This window comes from Exophiala dermatitidis (genome assembly GCF_000230625.1).
Source record: "Exophiala dermatitidis NIH/UT8656 unplaced genomic scaffold supercont1.7, whole genome shotgun sequence".
Taxonomy (NCBI): Eukaryota; Fungi; Ascomycota; class Eurotiomycetes; order Chaetothyriales; family Herpotrichiellaceae; genus Exophiala; species Exophiala dermatitidis.
In genome coordinates, this window is record NW_008751652.1 from 1,378,785 (window position 1) to 1,394,872 (window position 16,088).

A 16,088-nucleotide genomic window follows, 5' to 3' on the forward strand; every position below is an offset into this window, starting at 1 on the left:
TTCAAATTGCCTCAATTTTTGTCAACTTACAGCCGCGAAGTTGAACCGAGTTGGACGCGTGGCCTAATGGTTAAGGCGTTGGTTTTCGGCTGTCCCTTGTAAAAAGGGATCTTGCTATACACCAAAGATTGGGAGTTCGAATCTTCCCGCGTTCGATTACTTTTTGTTTTTGGGCAGTGGATGTTGTTCGGTGATTGCCGCAATCTATGGTGACATTCACTACTCTTTGTTCCTTTTCTTTTTTTGGCTTCACTGGGCTTTAGGCCGGAAGGGGTCACTACAGTGATGTACACATTCTACCTCGGTATACTAGTAGGTGACATCAGAGTTTGAGGGGGGGCAAGCACCGTGCAACATGAAGCGTTCCCTCTCTATCGGGGCGAAGAACTGCTAATGGCTAGTTCTCTCAAAATCAATTAAAAAAACAAGAACGCTGTTTAAACATATGGTTTCGGTTTACAGTAGACTGCTAGGGATAATTTAAGTCAAGGAATGCCGGCCTAGTTCAACTGTCCACGACTCGTCACCTCAGCAGCAGATGATGGAAGAGCCGGAGACATATCTTTTCAGCCCTACGCCGTATGTGCCCAACTCGCCATTGCCGGTTCTGATTTATCGTGCTGTGCTTGAGCCTGCCTCGGCCTCTCAAGATGGTGACGCGCAGGCTCTCTCAGCAGACTCGCTTCGGAACCAGATTGAACAGAACAAGTGGCGGTATGGAGGCGTTTTCAAGCACTACCCAACCCACCATTTCCACAGCGTGACGCATGAATGCTACGCAGTGTTCAAAGGACGCAGTCGGCTGTTGCTGGGAAGAGGCCCGCTCGACGAAGCGAATGATGGCCATGGGAAGGAGGTGGAATTACGTGCTGGAGATATTATCGTCCTGCCAGTGAGTACAGATGTGAAGAATCGAGCCACCGCTACTTCACTATTCGTTTCCTATCCGAGGAGACATTCCACTTCCACGGGATGCCGATGTCATCTTGAGACTGACCTAGAGATGATACCAGGCCGGCGTGAGCCATTGCTGTCTTCACTCGGAGGACGACTATTCATACGTCGGATTATATCCTGAAGTCAGTGACCCGGGGATGGGCATGCTAGTCACAACAGTGACCGCATTAGCGTGAAGGAGATATCGCTAACCACACCATGGCGTTTAGGGCAGTCCTCATTGGGACAACAACTGGTGTAAAGCCTCCCCCGAGGAGACAATGGAAAGAACCGCGACTGCGTGGTCTGTTCCGATTCCTTCATATGATCCCATCTATGGCAAAGATGGACCGTTGTGCACGATCTGGCGACAGGCCCAGGCGAGCGCTGCCTTGATGCCGGCGAAAGGCATGTAACGACACAGAATGTGTGAATCAGGAAGGTCTCAATGCGGCGGTCTGCTGGTTGAATGGCCAGTCAATATCAAGGAAATAAATATCTGTCTGGAACCCAACACGCGTGTACTGTGTAGACACGAAGTCGATTCAGCTTCGAGTCAACTCTATGCCAATGGGCAGCTAGAATTGGCAAGCAAGCGCTTCCTCGTGAAGATCTGATTCGATATTTCGAGGACGTCTGCTGTATCAGTAATAATAATGGCCTTCACTCCGAACAAACACTCTGAAGTCGTCGCAACTTTGCACAATCGTTCTCGGAGAAGAACCCGAGCGCCAGCGACGCGTGGATTTCCCAGTTCGACCTTCCGGTGGAACAGCGAGCATCTCCGTCCATAGTCCCAAGATGCGACCCAGCAAAAGGGCCCAGGGTGCCCCGGAGTCCAATGGTGGGAGCTCCTCAGAGCTCTCCCCACACTCGACCTCGGTTGGTGTGCCTCTTCCTCCACCTTTCAGAACGCCTCGCACAGTCGACCACCCGTTTTTGCGCCGCCGTGATGCTTGTTGTACGAGCAGTGGGACTCGACTCGTCAATTGGTGTGTGTGTTGATATGGTCAGCTAATAGCTAGGTCATTCACATCTTGTCGACTTCGCTTTTTCTCCTCATCGCTGTTGAGGAAGATTTCCAAGAGGACTCTCAAGCCTGGTGAATCCTCCTTCTGATTCTTCGCTCATATTCACTGCTTGATCGTGTTTGCAAAGATGTCTTTTGCACCGGCAGTCCGAGTCGCGAAGAGCGCTGCTCAGCGTTCGACCTCCCTCCTTCGCGCCATTCAATACCACCACCCGCCCAACTGCCCCTGTCACTCAAACCCGAACCATCATCATCACTCGTCCGTGTTCAAGGAAGCCCGGCGACGACTGGCCACACCCATCGACCACTCGCGGGAAAAGGAGTATGCCTTCGAAATGGCCGCCAGTTCCATCCGATTCGGCCCAGGCAGCACCAAAGAGGTGGGCATGGACTTCAAGAATATGGGTGCCAAGAGAGTCTGCGTCGTGACCGACTCGAACGTTTCCAAACTCGATGCGATGAAGCAAGCGATTGACGGATTGACGAAGGAGGGCATTGAATTCACGGTCTACGACAAGTGCCGGGTTGAGCCCAAGGACAGTTCAGTCAAGGATGCTATTGCATTCGCGAAGCCATACAACCCGGATGCCTTTCTGGCTGTAGGAGGAGGATCTGTGATTGACACGGCCAAGTTGATGAACCTCTACACCTGTTTCCCCGAAGCGGATTTTTTGGACTTTGTCAACGCTCCCCTCGGCAAAGGCTTGCCGGTTACAAAACCTCTGAGGCCCCTGGTGGCGGTGCCAACCACAGCAGGAACCGGCTCCGAGACTACAGGTACCGCTATTTTCGACTTGGTCGAGAAGCGCGCGAAGACTGGCATTGCCCACCGTAACCTGAAGCCCACTCTGGGCATATGCGACCCGCTTAACACTCGCACCATGCCTTCGGCTGTCCACGCCTCGTCGGGATTGGATGTTTTGTGCCATTCGCTCGAGTCCTGGACCGCAATTCCCTATAACGAGAGAACTCCACGACCGACCAACCCGATCAACCGCCCCGCCTACCAGGGCGCAAACCCTATCTCGGACATCTTCTCCCTCAAAGCCCTACAGTCTACCGTGAAGTATCTTCCTCGTGCGACCAAGGATCCCGAGGATTTCGAGGCTCAGAGTGAAATGCTTCTGGCCGCCACTTTGGCTGGTGTCGGTTTCGGAAACGCAGGTGTTCACTTGTGCCACGGCATGAGTTATCCGATCAGTGGACAGAACCCAGGTTACAAACATGCTGGATATCAGGTTGATACACCGATTATTCCCCACGGTGTCAGTGTCGCAGTCACTGCCCCGGCTGTGTTCAAGTTTACAGGCCCCAGCAACCCCGAGCGCCATCTGGCGGCGGCAGAGGCCTTCGGCGTGGACATTTCCAACGTCAAGCGAGAAAGCGCAGGTGAAGTTCTCAGTGAAGCGCTGGCCAAGTTTCTGATCAACCTGGGTGATCAACCACGAGGCTTGAAGCCATTGGGATTCACCAAGGACAGCATTGATGATTTGGTGGAAGGCACCCTGCCTCAGAAGCGAGTGCTCATGCTGGCACCGAACTTAAGCGAAGAGTTGAATGAGGAGCGACAACAGCTCCGGTCGTTGTTTGAAGAGGCATTGGAGTACTAAAAGCCTGGTGTGAGGGTGTGAGGTGGAAAAGGAGAATGAGATGTTGACGGCTGCGATGGCGCCTGGTTGATTCAGCCTGTTTGTCCTGTTTACCATGTTTGTCCCACAACTTGAACCTGGGGAAGATGACTAAGCGGCTCCTGTTCCCCAGAAATGGCGGGGTCCCGTCTCCTCATGCGTCGTGTTCCTCCTCGTCCTCCGACTCCTTGACCTTCGTCTTCGGCTCCTCCTTCTCGCCCTCCAACTGCGCCTTTTACAGTATCCTGGCAGCGACTTCGGCCTCCCCAGCCCCCACCCTCGTGAAAACACCTTTGGACAGGTCTCCCAACCCTGGCCTCCCCTTTTCAGACCGGATGCTGGTGGTGACGCACCAAACTGCAACCAACGAATGGTGTCCTCCTGGCCTGGCGCCAGATCGCAGACGAAAAGCTTGTCGCTCAGGCACCTCACTCGCACAACTTGGTCCTCTTGTTGCAAGTATTGGTTCAAAAGTGAAAATAGTTTGAAACAATAACAACGGAAACTCAAATCTATATTCTGAGCATCCTCCATCTATCTGGCCTGACTTGCTTTCTAGTTCCAGCTTACATTGCCCTCCCATCTAGTCTTGGCCTTCTCAGTTGCTGTGCCAATCCCGTCATTGCGAGTTGCTATTACATGCTTGGGCAGAAAAATAATCGAAGTGTCTGATCTTACCATGGATTTGCTAAACGGGCATGCTTCTCGTCCTCGAGTTCTGTGCCCCGAGAAGTTGTCCCCTGACGGGTTATCACTCCTCCGCCAGACCGTCGACGTGGACGAAAAGCAGGGTCTGACGCCTGACCAGCTTATCGACATCATTCCTGAATACGATGCCCTGTTGGTGCGGTCCGAGACAAAAGTCACCAGCGCCCTGTTGGATGCGGCACGGAAGCTCAAAGTCGTGGCTCGGGCTGGCGTAGGTGTTGACAATGTCGATGTTGCCGCTGCCACGAAACTGGGCATTCTTGTCGTCAACTCTCCCAGTGGAAACATTCAAGCTGCCGCTGAGCACACAATCGCCTTGCTTATGAGCATGGCGCGAAATGTGCCGGATGCCTGTGCCAGTGTGAAATCCGGGAAATGGGAAAGAAGTCGCCTGGTTGGCGTCGAGGTCAAAGGCAAAACCCTGGGCATTGTCGGCCTGGGGAAAGGTATGTTGCTATTGCTCACTGTGCGACGAGAACAAGCCTACTATTCATGGTCTTCATCAGACCTCGATATCCCGCCTTTCTTGCTACGGATATAGCCACTTACTTTGCTCTCTTGTAGTTGGCTTGATCGTCGCCCGCATGACCCGTGGCCTCGGCATGAACGTGGTTGCTGCTGATCCATATGCGTCGCAAGCCGTTGCTGCCGCCGCTAACGTCACTCTTGTTGACTCACTTTCTGAATTGCTGCCTCGCGCGGACTTTCTCACCATTCACACTCCGATGCTCGCGTCGACCCGCGGCATGCTATCTACCGCTGAGATCAACCAGATGAAGCGTGGGGCTCGAATCCTCAACGTCGCCCGGGGCGGGATCGTCGACGAAGAAGCTCTTCTATCGGCACTCGATTCCGGACAAATTGCCGGGGCTGCCATCGACGTATTCACGAGCGAGCCTCCCACAAAAGATCCGAACTCGCCTGCCGCAAAGCTCGTGCAACATCCCAAATGTATAGCGACTCCTCATCTAGGAGCGTCCACGGTTGAAGCACAGGAAAACGTGTCCATGGACGTATGCGAACAAGTTCTTCAGATCCTGGCAGGCGATCTCCCACGCAGCGCTGTCAATGCTCCCATCATCCTGCCTGCGGAATATAAGACCTTGCAACCGTTTGTGCGGTTGGTGGAGAAGATGGGGTCGTTGTACACGCAACACTTCACCTCGCCGAAACAGCCCGTGCAGCGCAATATGAACACTTTTGATCTCATCTACGAGGGCGAGATTGCACAGATGTCGAGCACCAAGCCTCTTTTTGCAGCCTTGATCAAGGGACTTACATCGCCCATCTCTGACGCAGAGGGCTTCAACGTCAACATTGTCAATGCCGAGATGGTGGCCAAGGAAAGAGGCATATTTGTGACTGAGCAAAAGTCCCGCGATCCAAGCACCCAAGCCTACAGTAGCTTGGTCACCCTCGTGGCTCGGGCACCTAGTCGTGCTCCCTCGTTAAACCGGCATGGCTCCGAGGTGATGGTGAGCACTACCGGGCAACAGCGGGAGGGCAGCATGCAGCACATTATTTCTGGATACTGCAGCGACAACTCACCTTTCATCTCACGACTGGGTCGTTTCTCGACATCGTTTGTGCCCGAGGGCAAGCTGCTGATTTGTCACAACTACGACTCGCCGGGAAAGATTGGCGTCGTCGGCAGTATCTTGGGTCGGGAGGGTGTCAACATCAACTTTATGAGTGTTGCGCCGGCGACTTTCTCCGCGGCTGCTCCGTCTTCTCTCGGTAGCGTTGGTAAGGAAGACGGCACGGGTGGTGTCGGTGGACCAGAAACAACAACTGAAGCCCTGATGATCCTGGGCGTGGACAAGGAAGTCAATGACAATGTCAAGGCGGAGCTGGTCGGCGCCAAAGGAGTTTTGAGTGTAAGCAGCGTTACACTTTAGCTGCTAGACTTCGTGTGTGCAAGAGAAGACTGCTGTGCTGCCAGGCCCGCGACGGTACTTACCACTCTATGGCTTGCGCGGGTGCTAGAATGAACTGGGCCCCGAGATTCGAGGGGTCCCTTGCGCAGACAGAAGACCATCAAGATTGAACGAAGCGACAGGCATTGCCTATCTCCCCCGAGGCATTGGATGAAGCAGGCCAGGACGTATAGACAAGATGAATCAAGCTGTGGTGGAGAGCGGAGAAATAGAAGATCCGGCCTGTGATGACTAAGGTGATAATGAAGCCTTTTGTGTCCAACATCGTCTCCGAAGATACCTAGGTGTTTGTCGACTCTTCTTCATTGTTTGTGTTTATACTATCTCAGCCTCGAATGTCTTAAGAGCCTAGAGTTCTGTTGCTCCGTCCTTCATCGCAAGACACTGGCGTGTTGTACGGTTCGACGAGTCAACTGCATTTAAACCCCGTCTCCGGCTCGCTTCTATCGACGCATTTCAATCCACAAGACGGCATCTGAATGCTGATCTGTTTCGGGTAGTATATCTGCCAAAGCACAACAGCAGACCCTAAAGGCTATAATCACCCCCTTTCATACACAACGGAAGATACATCTCCTGAAAAGCCCACTGGACGACCACCTCTCACACTTTCTATGTGGACACGCGTTGTGAACAGCATAACTCACGTCAGCACCAACACCAACATCAACATCTGCACCATCCAACTATTTACCGCCCACCTATATACTGCCCAATTTAGGCCGTTGACAGGAAACCAACACACGACACTTATCAATCATCACTCAAGCAAACCAATATCTCAACACCATGACCAAAGAACACCAACCCCAAGAATCACCTTCAGCACCACAATCCTCAACCTCATTCACCATTCTCCCAGACACCATTTCCAATTACGCCCGGCACCTCCTCTCTCACCCACCCTCCACCGACACCAAAGAAATCGAAACAACAATCTCCCGACTCAACTTATCCCAACACATCGAAGGCGGCTACTTCGTCGAAACAGACCGAGACAAGCTCTTAGTTCCAAATCCATTCCAACATCTACCAGCCCTATCCAACCCAACCGCCACCGACGACTCACCAACGCGACACGCCAGCACCACGATTTTCTACCTATTGACGCCACGCAGCCCCGTGGGCCATTTCCACCGTAACCGCGGACGGACCGTACACACTCTCCATCGGGGTCGAGGGGTGTATGTCCTGCTTGACACTAACCGTCGTGACAGCGTGACGGGTAAAGTTCCGATCGAGACGTTTGTGGTAGGCCACGATTTGGAGAAAGGGGAAAAGTTGCAGTGGATTGTGGAGGGGGGTGTGTTTAAGGCGAGTTTTTTGATTCCCGACCAGAACAGTCCGGCTGCTGGGGGTACCGAGGGTGCTGGTACTACTGCCGGTGACGAAGAAAAGAATGAAGCTGAAGCTGAATCTTCGGCCGGGGGATTACTGATTACCGAAACGGTCGTGCCCGGATTCGAATATGCGGACCATGATTTCTTGACTTTTGACACAATGCAAGAGCTGTTGGTGCCGGAACAAATTGAGGAGTTGAAGTGGTTGCTGGCGAGACGGGAGAAGAGATAAAAGCCCGGGGGTGGTAAGGGGGAGGGGATGCGTGTTTGGTTGAGCATTCAGGTGACGAACGGAACGGATTAGACACTACCTAGGTGGTAGTCGAGAAAGCCGCAAGGCAAGAACTATACTATACTCAATACTCGATCTTTGATATACAGTACTGTGGTCTGGTCTGCTGCCTTGGTCATTTATTCATCCGACGGAGCGAAGAGAAGTAGGTTCTAGTATCTAAGCAGGTAGGTACCTACCAGGTACCCAGGTATATACCTGAGTAGGTAGGATACTTAAGGTACTGTATCTAGAAGTCAAAACGTCGCCCCAGGCCCCCTCCAACTCAAAACGCTAGCTACATCCCCCCCCAGCACCTCCATCTTCATCAACCGTCTATAAAACTCGATTGTTTCGTCATGTCCCGCGCCGACGATACACATTGTTCGCCTTAAAAATGGCATATCCTGCTCCACGAGTTCTTGAACGCAGGAAATCAACCATTTTCCTAGCCCGCGCTTTTGGTATTTGGGGTGAATGTACACGTCGGTGAGGTAGAAGAATGTGACGTGGTCGGAAATGGCGCGGGCGAAGCCGATCAAACTCGAGACGTCGGTCGAAACTTTGGATTGTTGGTCTCCAGTCAAGGCTTTTGTTGGTGTCGGTTGGTCACCGCTCGAAGACGAAGATGAAGTCGGGATTGGAACTGTAGTCGATTGGACACTTCTGTCGCCGCCTCTGTCGAGACTCTCGTCGTCATCGTCGCGGCTTTTCCCTACTGTCCCTCCATTCGGTAGGGACTGTCTCAGATACAATCCGAAACAAACAGACCGATCCAGCATTTCTCGAACAACATCCTCTGGAAGCGGTTTGGCCCAGTACATTTCTTCAGACTCGAAAGCTTCGTTCAGGGTCGGGATCGGGATGAGTGATGGGTCGGTCGAAATCAAAAAGTTGTTGCCGTCATTGCTGTTGCCGTCGCCGGAGTTGTTGCGGGTCCATGTTCTTATTCTTGAAGTTGTACTTGTACTTGACCTTGTTGCTGGACTCTCAGTTGGACTGGGATGGATCGTACCCGTTCCCGTTCCCATTCCTCCTGTTTTCTGGCGTAGTCTTGGAGGATCCGTGGACGTGGACATACTAGACATGGCGGCGTAACGCTTAGTAACCAGTTTGACCAAAGGACTCGGATTTTCTTGCTATGCTGTGGATAGCCGGCTCAAGGTTATTCTGAGTGCCAAGTAGATAATGAAAAAGCAAAGAGAAAAGTAGATGATGCTGTGGGAGGATGCCGCGTTGATAAATGCATGCTTGTTATTATTGCGTTGGGTTTTGACAGTCTTCGAGAACGGTAGGTACCTAGTAGGTAGATACCTGGTATATATGCCTAATCGCCGCGTGCATTTTAATCTTCTCGGCCGTAATACAAGCATCCAACATCTATCCAGCGTTCCAAAGTTACCCCATCAGGAAACCCAGAGTAGCATATTGGACATCAAGACAAGATGACAAGATGGGACTCCAATCTTGCAGCACGATCATTAATTTGGATTAAGAAAAGCCGCTGCAAGCGATCGAGGCACCGCGCCCCTGATTTATATAGTATAGGTCTCTGAGAGACCCACCACTGGCAGTGGTTAAAACGCCCACAGCTCCAAACATCAATACATACATATGTCAGTTCCAGCCCGCTGAGGCTACAACTCAAGCTTCCACCGCCCTTCCTCCGTACCGTCAAATCGCTTTCCAGCAGGGCCAAAATAGGTATCAAACAACCTCTTCAGATCCTTGTCGACCAACTGCATATGTTCACCATCAAGTGCGACAAAATCCAAACCACCCTTCTCATCCAATTTCTTCAATCCTATCCAATCTTCCTTGTACAGGGGCCTATCTCGCAACTTGGTGACCGAGTTGGAAGTCATATTGACCTCGTCGAACCAGCCACTATCCTTTGGAATGACAGTCTGGTCGTCGCGGAACACAATCATGACAAATTTCTCCAGTTCGGCCAAGTTTTGGGCGTACGTGACGTTCTTGAGTTCTCGTTCGTTGTTGATGTCTGCCAGGAAATTCGAGTGCTTGAGGTAATTCTCATAATCGTTCAGATCGCGATAGTACTGGGCCGGCACGAGTCTGGACTGGATAAAATCGGACCAAACCGTGTTGCTCTTCAACAGTGCATTGGCGCCTTGACAAATCCAGTCCGTGGCACCGTTGCATTTCTGAAACTCGGCAATGCCGTTATGTTGGCTGCCAAAAGTGATCAAAGACCGCACCTTGGGAGCCCAATTGCCGCATCTTTGCACGTATCCTCGGAGAAACTGTCCACCTTGACTAAACCCGATGGCATCGATGGCCGGGGCCGTGCGGAGGATGTTGTCCTTGGCCAGCAAGTGACAGACGGTTTCGATTTGCGAAGTGACATTGCCAAAGAACGAGGCTTGTCGGTCCGCGGAGCCTGGTGACTCGGCCACCGATATGATATATGTGTATGTGCCGGGATGGACGTCGTTGACCAACTCGGCCACTTCTTTTAATCCTGCTCTATCGGCCGAATCACCTAGGCCATGCCAGATAACAACAGGAAGAGGCTGTTCGTCAGAAGTCTCTTGTTCTCGTTGATGGGAATCTGACCCCGGAGAAAGTCTGGTTATTTTGACCATTTGATCCTCAACTGAAGAAACTCTGAAATGTCTTCCAGAAACCCTCAATTCCGGTGCTGCCTCCCCCAAATCGTCGAGCTGTGGCAACGGCCTTGTGGTGTCGGCGTCGACATGACGGATTGGCCTCTGTGGCAACGCCTTGAGGATATCACATGGAGATTGATACGAATCGGAGGAATCGTGAAGTTCGTGTGGCTTAGAGAAGACCGCGGCTTCGGGAAGTATGACGAGAGAGAGGGCCGCGGCGGGGAGCGACAATAGCGACAACGGTTTGAGTAGCATCGTGGAAGTCTGGGTTGATTGTCTTCTTGTACAGAAAATGAAATAAGCACCTTCGCGCCGAAGACCAGCTTCGTCTGTTGAAGAGCTCCAGGGAGTGAAAGATGGGTTGATTGAGTGGAAGAGTGATGCCTTGCGCAAGCGTTATGGTCCGGTCGTGAGTGTCCACTTGAAGATGAACTCCGGGTCGGAGAAACATCGACTCCGGCTACAATGCCACCCAGCCACTGCAGTGCAACTGGCACGCATTGCACAGCGCACGGGACCACTGCACCTGCCAGCCTCAGTGGCGGGTAACCCCGGATCTTGGCAGAAACGGCTCCTTGGCGTCGTCATCTTGCGAGGTATTAGTTCCCTGGCAGATTGTGGCATTAAAGGTACTTCTCGTACTGTAATACCGGAGGCAGAGAGTACCAGGTAGGTACCTGATGAGATACAGCAACCCATGGTAGAATTAGCTTGTACGGCCAATCCACCATCAACACTGCCAGCATCAAGTCTCCAGCACTGTCATCTACGCCCATCTACTATCGCGGCTGAGATATCGCTTGGGCTTAAGAGCAGAAAGAATCATTACTTTGATGTTGGTAATATTGTAGTATATAATATGCACACGACTATCAGGATTCACCGTCCCGATCGTCAAGGGTATCGCTTGAACTGACGGTTAGCCACCCGTTTTCCCGCCATAAACGCCTCATGTCTCATAATTTGACGACTCCTACCGCCAAGTTGACTCCCAACGCTCGGTCAGTGGTGTCATTTCACCCCAAAAGTCCAAGCCCGTCTTCCTCAGCAACAAGAACGCGTGCCTTTTTCAGGTCTTGGGTCCATTTCCTCGTCACATGGAGCCACATTTGTCTTTCGTCTGATCGTTTCTCCTCGACGTACTCCTCCAGCGTAGGCATGCTTTGACAGTCTTCCCATGTCCTCCCGTCTTTGACCAGCATCTCTTTTCTCAAGTGGGGATACTCGGCAACAGCGGACGAGATAGCCTCCTTGTCGGATTTGATCCGGAGTTCTTCCAGTTGGCATGGGGGACACGGGTGATCCTGGTGAGGCAGGAAAGCCGGCAAGTTCATGTAGTGGGGCGCCGGATAATGAGTGGATGAGGAACAGGAGAAGGAAAATCCTTTCGACGACACGGACTGTGATCGATTGAATTTGCGACCAAAAGCCCCGCATTCAGGGGGCTGGCGAGCAACACCCGGAAGAGGTGCCATGGCCATCTTGTCCCTTCTCGAGATAGGCGAAGGCGGTGTAATGGCCGACGTGGCGGAAGAATTGGAATCCAAGCTTCCACTAGATGAGCAGGACGCACCCCTGGAAGCCAACGGCCGCCTCATTGACGAGCTGGGCAGCCGGTTCTGGCAATTGTAGCATTTGTACGGTTGTTGTGGCAACTTTACTCCAGTGGTCTTGACCAACGGACACGGAGCCACTTTGCAAACATCGAGCCCCATGAGCACGCCGTGTCCACAGCAGAACCGTAGAACATGAGCCTTGCACATATTTGATTGGCTAGTCCCGTAAGAGCTGGAGTATGTGGCTAGGGCGGTTCAAGTAGGAGTCGAGCTTGAGGTAATAGAAGGGAGACTTCGAGCGTCTGTGGACTATTGTGCCATCTTCAATGGTGTATAGTGTATAGCTGGGACGCTATGAAGAGCCAGAGCGTGTCTTTCGCACGGTGTTGACCGGCCGAGCACCCATTCGCAACCGGCCCCAATCACGTCTGCGGTTTGAGCGGCCAGTCAAGGCGCCGAGTCGAGGTAGGAACGGATCGAGGTTTCGCGATTGCTGGACTTGAAAGTATATGAGAGGACAAGCTCACAGAATGGCCACCACGGTCGCAAACGAGGATATGTGAAGTCGCCTGTGGTGCAGAGGAAGGAATGCTATGGAGGAGGAGGATCGAGAGGGACTAGGGCCCGAAAGATACAGCTATTAACCGGTGGGTAGAGGGGTCCACCACATAGGAAGTCGGCCAAGGACTGGCTAGATAATAATAATAATGAATATGATGCTTCAAAGGAATGACTGGCCCAGCCAACGACGCTGAGACCGGGTGTATGTGGACAACGACGGAGTGGCGCCGTCAGAGCCGAGCAAAGACTACGGTAGACGCGGAGTAGTGGGAAGGATTGGAAGGACGGACTCGGCGTCTGCGCCAGACTTGAAGGGCGAAAGAGAGAACGGGAGAAAGCGCAGAACGAAGAGGCCAACGCGGCCATGCTGAAGCGAAAGGTCAGTCTACCAAAAGAACGGAATCAAACGGCGGACGAAATTTAGTTTTGGTGAGCTGTGAGTCGGAGTTTGGGGGATGAACTGGAAGCGCGGCAGAAGCGACACGACGTGGAGTGAGTGGGATGCAGTTGTGGTACGTTGGACGGTAGCACTGCGCTACACACCACTATGTACTACTACTACTGGCACTGCATGGGTCCAGGATGCACAGATCGGACACTGCAATAATAACAAGAAATAAAATAAAATGTGCCGGTGTCCACCGCCTTCCTCCGTCCGACTCGCACGCTGCACTGCAGTTCTTGCTGGAGAAACGAATCGGAGACCCCTGCCACTGCTCTGCTGCCAATCTGCATAGTATCTGCCAGGAACCGTCTTTGCCGTGCGTTCCCTGTCACCACTGCAACCCCCCCCCCCATCGCAATCATTTGCAGTGCGTGCATTTCTATCAGTACACGATCGATCTTCTATCATGGTGCCCACTTGAGGCGAAAAATCGCTCGTGTCCAGTAGGGCACGATTGTAATCTGCCTTTCCAGCCTCTTATCGCTCTGGCGTCTCCTCTTTGCCAACTGCGTCTGTCCCTTACCGCCCTCTCAAGATCTTCACGCGGCCGTGCAGAAACCCACCTCTTTTCCCCGAGCGACGGCCGCTCTAAGTTTCCACTTCTGTTTCACGTATACTGGGATCTGAAACTTGAACGCCAGAGAGAAGAGGAAGCAACTTCAAGTTGACTACATGTAATGAATGTGCAAATGGAAGACTCTTGGGAAGATACACAACTAGTAGTAGTCGTCGTCTACTCTCTTCGCCCCGAGGACGTCTGTCTACAGGACCCTCTGACATAGGAACCTTGGAAGTTTCCCACCAATCCAGCTTGCCCAGAGCCTAACAAGTTGGAAGTGTGTGTGTGTGCGCCAAACTGGGGGGGTTTGACGTTCCCGGTAACAGACTCCGAGCTGTGAGATTGTGCGCTTATCATTTGTTATGCACCATCATCTGTTGGGTCTCCCAAAACACGCCGCGTTCTGAGCTCTACTCGGACGGCTGACGCCAATCTTGCAGAGCTTCAGGTAGACTGTGTGCCTAGCTAGTACTAGCAACTCCAGAGTGTCATACTAGAACGCGGAACATTCGCGTCCTGCAGTATAAAAACCGACCTCGCTCTCTACCTTCTTATTCGGTGCTTTCAACAGTCACAGATGATTCAACGAACAGCCTACGGGTAAACCGACAGCCAGGTCAGGGAAGATTTCTGAGGATCGAGACGGCGAAATGTCCCAAGCTGGGTGTGGAAATTGATCCAGCTTCATACTACTTTTGCAGTATTTTGGCCGGAGAGCTCGGCATAGCATCTCCACCCTTGCCACATGCTCTAGTGGAGAGAATCAGAACTGCCTTGTCGAATCCCACCAATTTCCGTTCCCAAGGACTGACGGACAGACTGACCGGTCCACAGCATGACGGCATCCTCCTGAATGTGGTCGAGCTTGCGAACAGGGTGGGCCGCTTCCTGTCTGGGGTTGTAGTTGTACTATGTATGTACTATCTCGACCGCGAGAGACCAGGCTGATAGTACTATCCCTTCGTCCATGCTTCCATTGGGGGCGACCTACTCGTGGACGGCATCTCAAACCTCGAAGCACGAAAGACAGCGACACCAATCACTGATTACAGGTCCATCGTACGTGCCTGAGCTTAGCCTGTATCTTCTGCGATTAGGTTGCTGCAGTGGTCTCAGCGCACCTCACAGCACCCCCCTTATCCTCTTCTCTTATTATTGCAAATGACTTTTCCATCCTGGCTGGAGTTTTGGACATCATGTGTCCCGCGGTCACCATCAGCTGTGTTGTAGTACATGACTATGCTTTGTATCTGGAGGACACTGTCTTCTTGTGGAGGACCGACAGACCAACCTGCTGTTGGCCTCAGCGCGGGCTCTAAGCAAAGAAAAGATTCGAGAAATACGCACCCTTATCGCCATTCGCCCAGTTGTTCCACACCCAAGGTCCTGGTTGACTAGGAACATTAAGAGGGAAGCGTTGTTGCAAATTGCCATCAATGTAGAAAGCAGTGTACTGCGAGGTCCAGTCAATGCGGTATTCATGTACCTGAGCGGCACAATCCGACGGGGCCGGACCTGTCGCTCGAGTGGCGGGCCTGCTCTTAGGGTCGACAGCCTGGTTTGTGTACCAGATTGGATTTGCTTGACGTGGCCCAACTATCGAGAGAGAGCTCGAATCGGTCAGGTACTCGATATCGATTTCTTGACAGTCGGACTTGTAGAAAAAGAGACCTGTCTACTTAATATCCCGAATCTCATGCAAGAGGTCCATATTGAGGTCATACCGTGACAGGTACCTGGCACTTGGCTGAAGATGGCATTGGTCCGTACACTGGCATAGAGGATGTTTTGTTCAGCCGTAGTCACCTCTGCGCAACTCACTGCTTGGTCAGGATCTTTGTCGGGATCTTGCCGCCCAGGAACGGTCAGAGTAAGCACTCCTTTCGAGACCTGGACATTGTCCTGATCATATCGAATGTTATATGGAATCTGGTCTGGTCCCATCAGCTCCTGCTGCCTGCAGGTATAGTTGCTTCTCAAGAGCCCGGCGGGGAAATTGTCTTGGTCAAACGTGTACGTTGCATGATTGTCAAAGGAGCCAACTCCCTGCACAACCCATTTGCCTCCATCTCTTCTGACGTCTCCTGATTTGCGGTTCGATGACCCGCAGACATTTTTTCCTGGGCCCGGAGGGGGCGGGTTATGAGGCTTGTGGCCGGAGGGTGGGCCTGGGGGTGTCCCGGCCGCCTTTGTCTCTGCACTTGATCAGATCAGACCTTTGGTTCGAGCACAGGAAACGTTTGGAAACGCAGGGCATCCTTCGGGTTCATAGAGGACAACTCGTCGAGAAGTGTTTCGTCGGCGCGTGCTAGGCAAAACACTGGCAAGCTCACCTGCAACTGTCTGTGTATAACATTCGCGTTGCACTGGCGTTTGATCTTTCAATCTTTGGACGACCCGAGCGCAGAAGGCTTTCATCGTCCGCTTGAAAGACATGGTGGTCCGGGGCGGAGTGATACTGGAGTTGTCCAAGGCTGTGACCGA

General features: G+C 52.4%; 8 protein-coding genes and 1 non-coding gene across 9 annotated transcripts; 5 read left to right on the forward strand and 4 right to left on the reverse strand.

Annotated features, from left to right (window-relative positions):
* The first annotated feature begins 52 nt into the window (after nucleotides 1–52).
* Nucleotides 53–155, forward strand: HMPREF1120_09313. Its single transcript has one exon. It is a non-coding gene; the product is annotated as a tRNA-Arg (tRNA).
* Nucleotides 149–1,672, forward strand: HMPREF1120_08323 (uncharacterized protein). The gene is made up of 3 exons (XM_009162571.1): nucleotides 149–892; nucleotides 1,014–1,079; nucleotides 1,167–1,672. Exons 1-3 carry the CDS (start codon nucleotides 539–541, stop codon nucleotides 1,350–1,352), a joined length of 606 nt encoding a protein of 201 aa, XP_009160819.1. The 5' UTR covers nucleotides 149–538; the 3' UTR covers nucleotides 1,353–1,672.
* Nucleotides 1,673–2,094: 422 nt separating this feature from the next.
* HMPREF1120_08324 (hydroxyacid-oxoacid transhydrogenase) lies at nucleotides 2,095–3,576 on the forward strand (the record flags this gene model as incomplete). The annotated part of the gene is made up of 1 exon (XM_009162572.1): nucleotides 2,095–3,576. One exon carries the CDS (start codon nucleotides 2,095–2,097, stop codon nucleotides 3,574–3,576), a length of 1,482 nt encoding a protein of 493 aa, XP_009160820.1.
* A 697-nt stretch (nucleotides 3,577–4,273) lies between these two features.
* Nucleotides 4,274–6,200, forward strand: HMPREF1120_08325 (phosphoglycerate dehydrogenase; the record flags this gene model as incomplete). Its single annotated transcript, XM_009162573.1, has 2 exons — nucleotides 4,274–4,748; nucleotides 4,867–6,200. 2 exons carry the CDS (start codon nucleotides 4,274–4,276, stop codon nucleotides 6,198–6,200), a joined length of 1,809 nt encoding a protein of 602 aa, XP_009160821.1.
* Nucleotides 6,201–7,028: 828 nt separating this feature from the next.
* Nucleotides 7,029–7,811, forward strand: HMPREF1120_08326 (uncharacterized protein; the record flags this gene model as incomplete). Its single annotated transcript, XM_009162574.1, has 1 exon — nucleotides 7,029–7,811. One exon carries the CDS (start codon nucleotides 7,029–7,031, stop codon nucleotides 7,809–7,811), a length of 783 nt encoding a protein of 260 aa, XP_009160822.1.
* A 296-nt stretch (nucleotides 7,812–8,107) lies between these two features.
* On the reverse strand, nucleotides 8,108–8,938 carry HMPREF1120_08327 (uncharacterized protein; the record flags this gene model as incomplete). Its single annotated transcript, XM_009162575.1, has 1 exon — nucleotides 8,108–8,938. The coding sequence occupies one exon, from the start codon at nucleotides 8,936–8,938 to the stop codon at nucleotides 8,108–8,110; it is 831 nt and encodes a 276-aa protein (XP_009160823.1).
* Nucleotides 8,939–9,487: 549 nt separating this feature from the next.
* HMPREF1120_08328 (palmitoyl-protein thioesterase) lies at nucleotides 9,488–10,738 on the reverse strand (the record flags this gene model as incomplete). The annotated part of the gene is made up of 1 exon (XM_009162576.1): nucleotides 9,488–10,738. One exon carries the CDS (start codon nucleotides 10,736–10,738, stop codon nucleotides 9,488–9,490), a length of 1,251 nt encoding a protein of 416 aa, XP_009160824.1.
* Nucleotides 10,739–11,499: 761 nt separating this feature from the next.
* HMPREF1120_08329 (uncharacterized protein) lies at nucleotides 11,500–12,246 on the reverse strand (the record flags this gene model as incomplete). Its single annotated transcript, XM_009162577.1, has 1 exon — nucleotides 11,500–12,246. One exon carries the CDS (start codon nucleotides 12,244–12,246, stop codon nucleotides 11,500–11,502), a length of 747 nt encoding a protein of 248 aa, XP_009160825.1.
* Nucleotides 12,247–14,919: 2,673 nt separating this feature from the next.
* HMPREF1120_08330 (uncharacterized protein) lies at nucleotides 14,920–16,040 on the reverse strand (the record flags this gene model as incomplete). Its single annotated transcript, XM_009162578.1, has 3 exons — nucleotides 14,920–15,275; nucleotides 15,329–15,799; nucleotides 15,938–16,040. 3 exons carry the CDS (start codon nucleotides 16,038–16,040, stop codon nucleotides 14,920–14,922), a joined length of 930 nt encoding a protein of 309 aa, XP_009160826.1.
* Nucleotides 16,041–16,088: the final 48 nt, after the last annotated feature.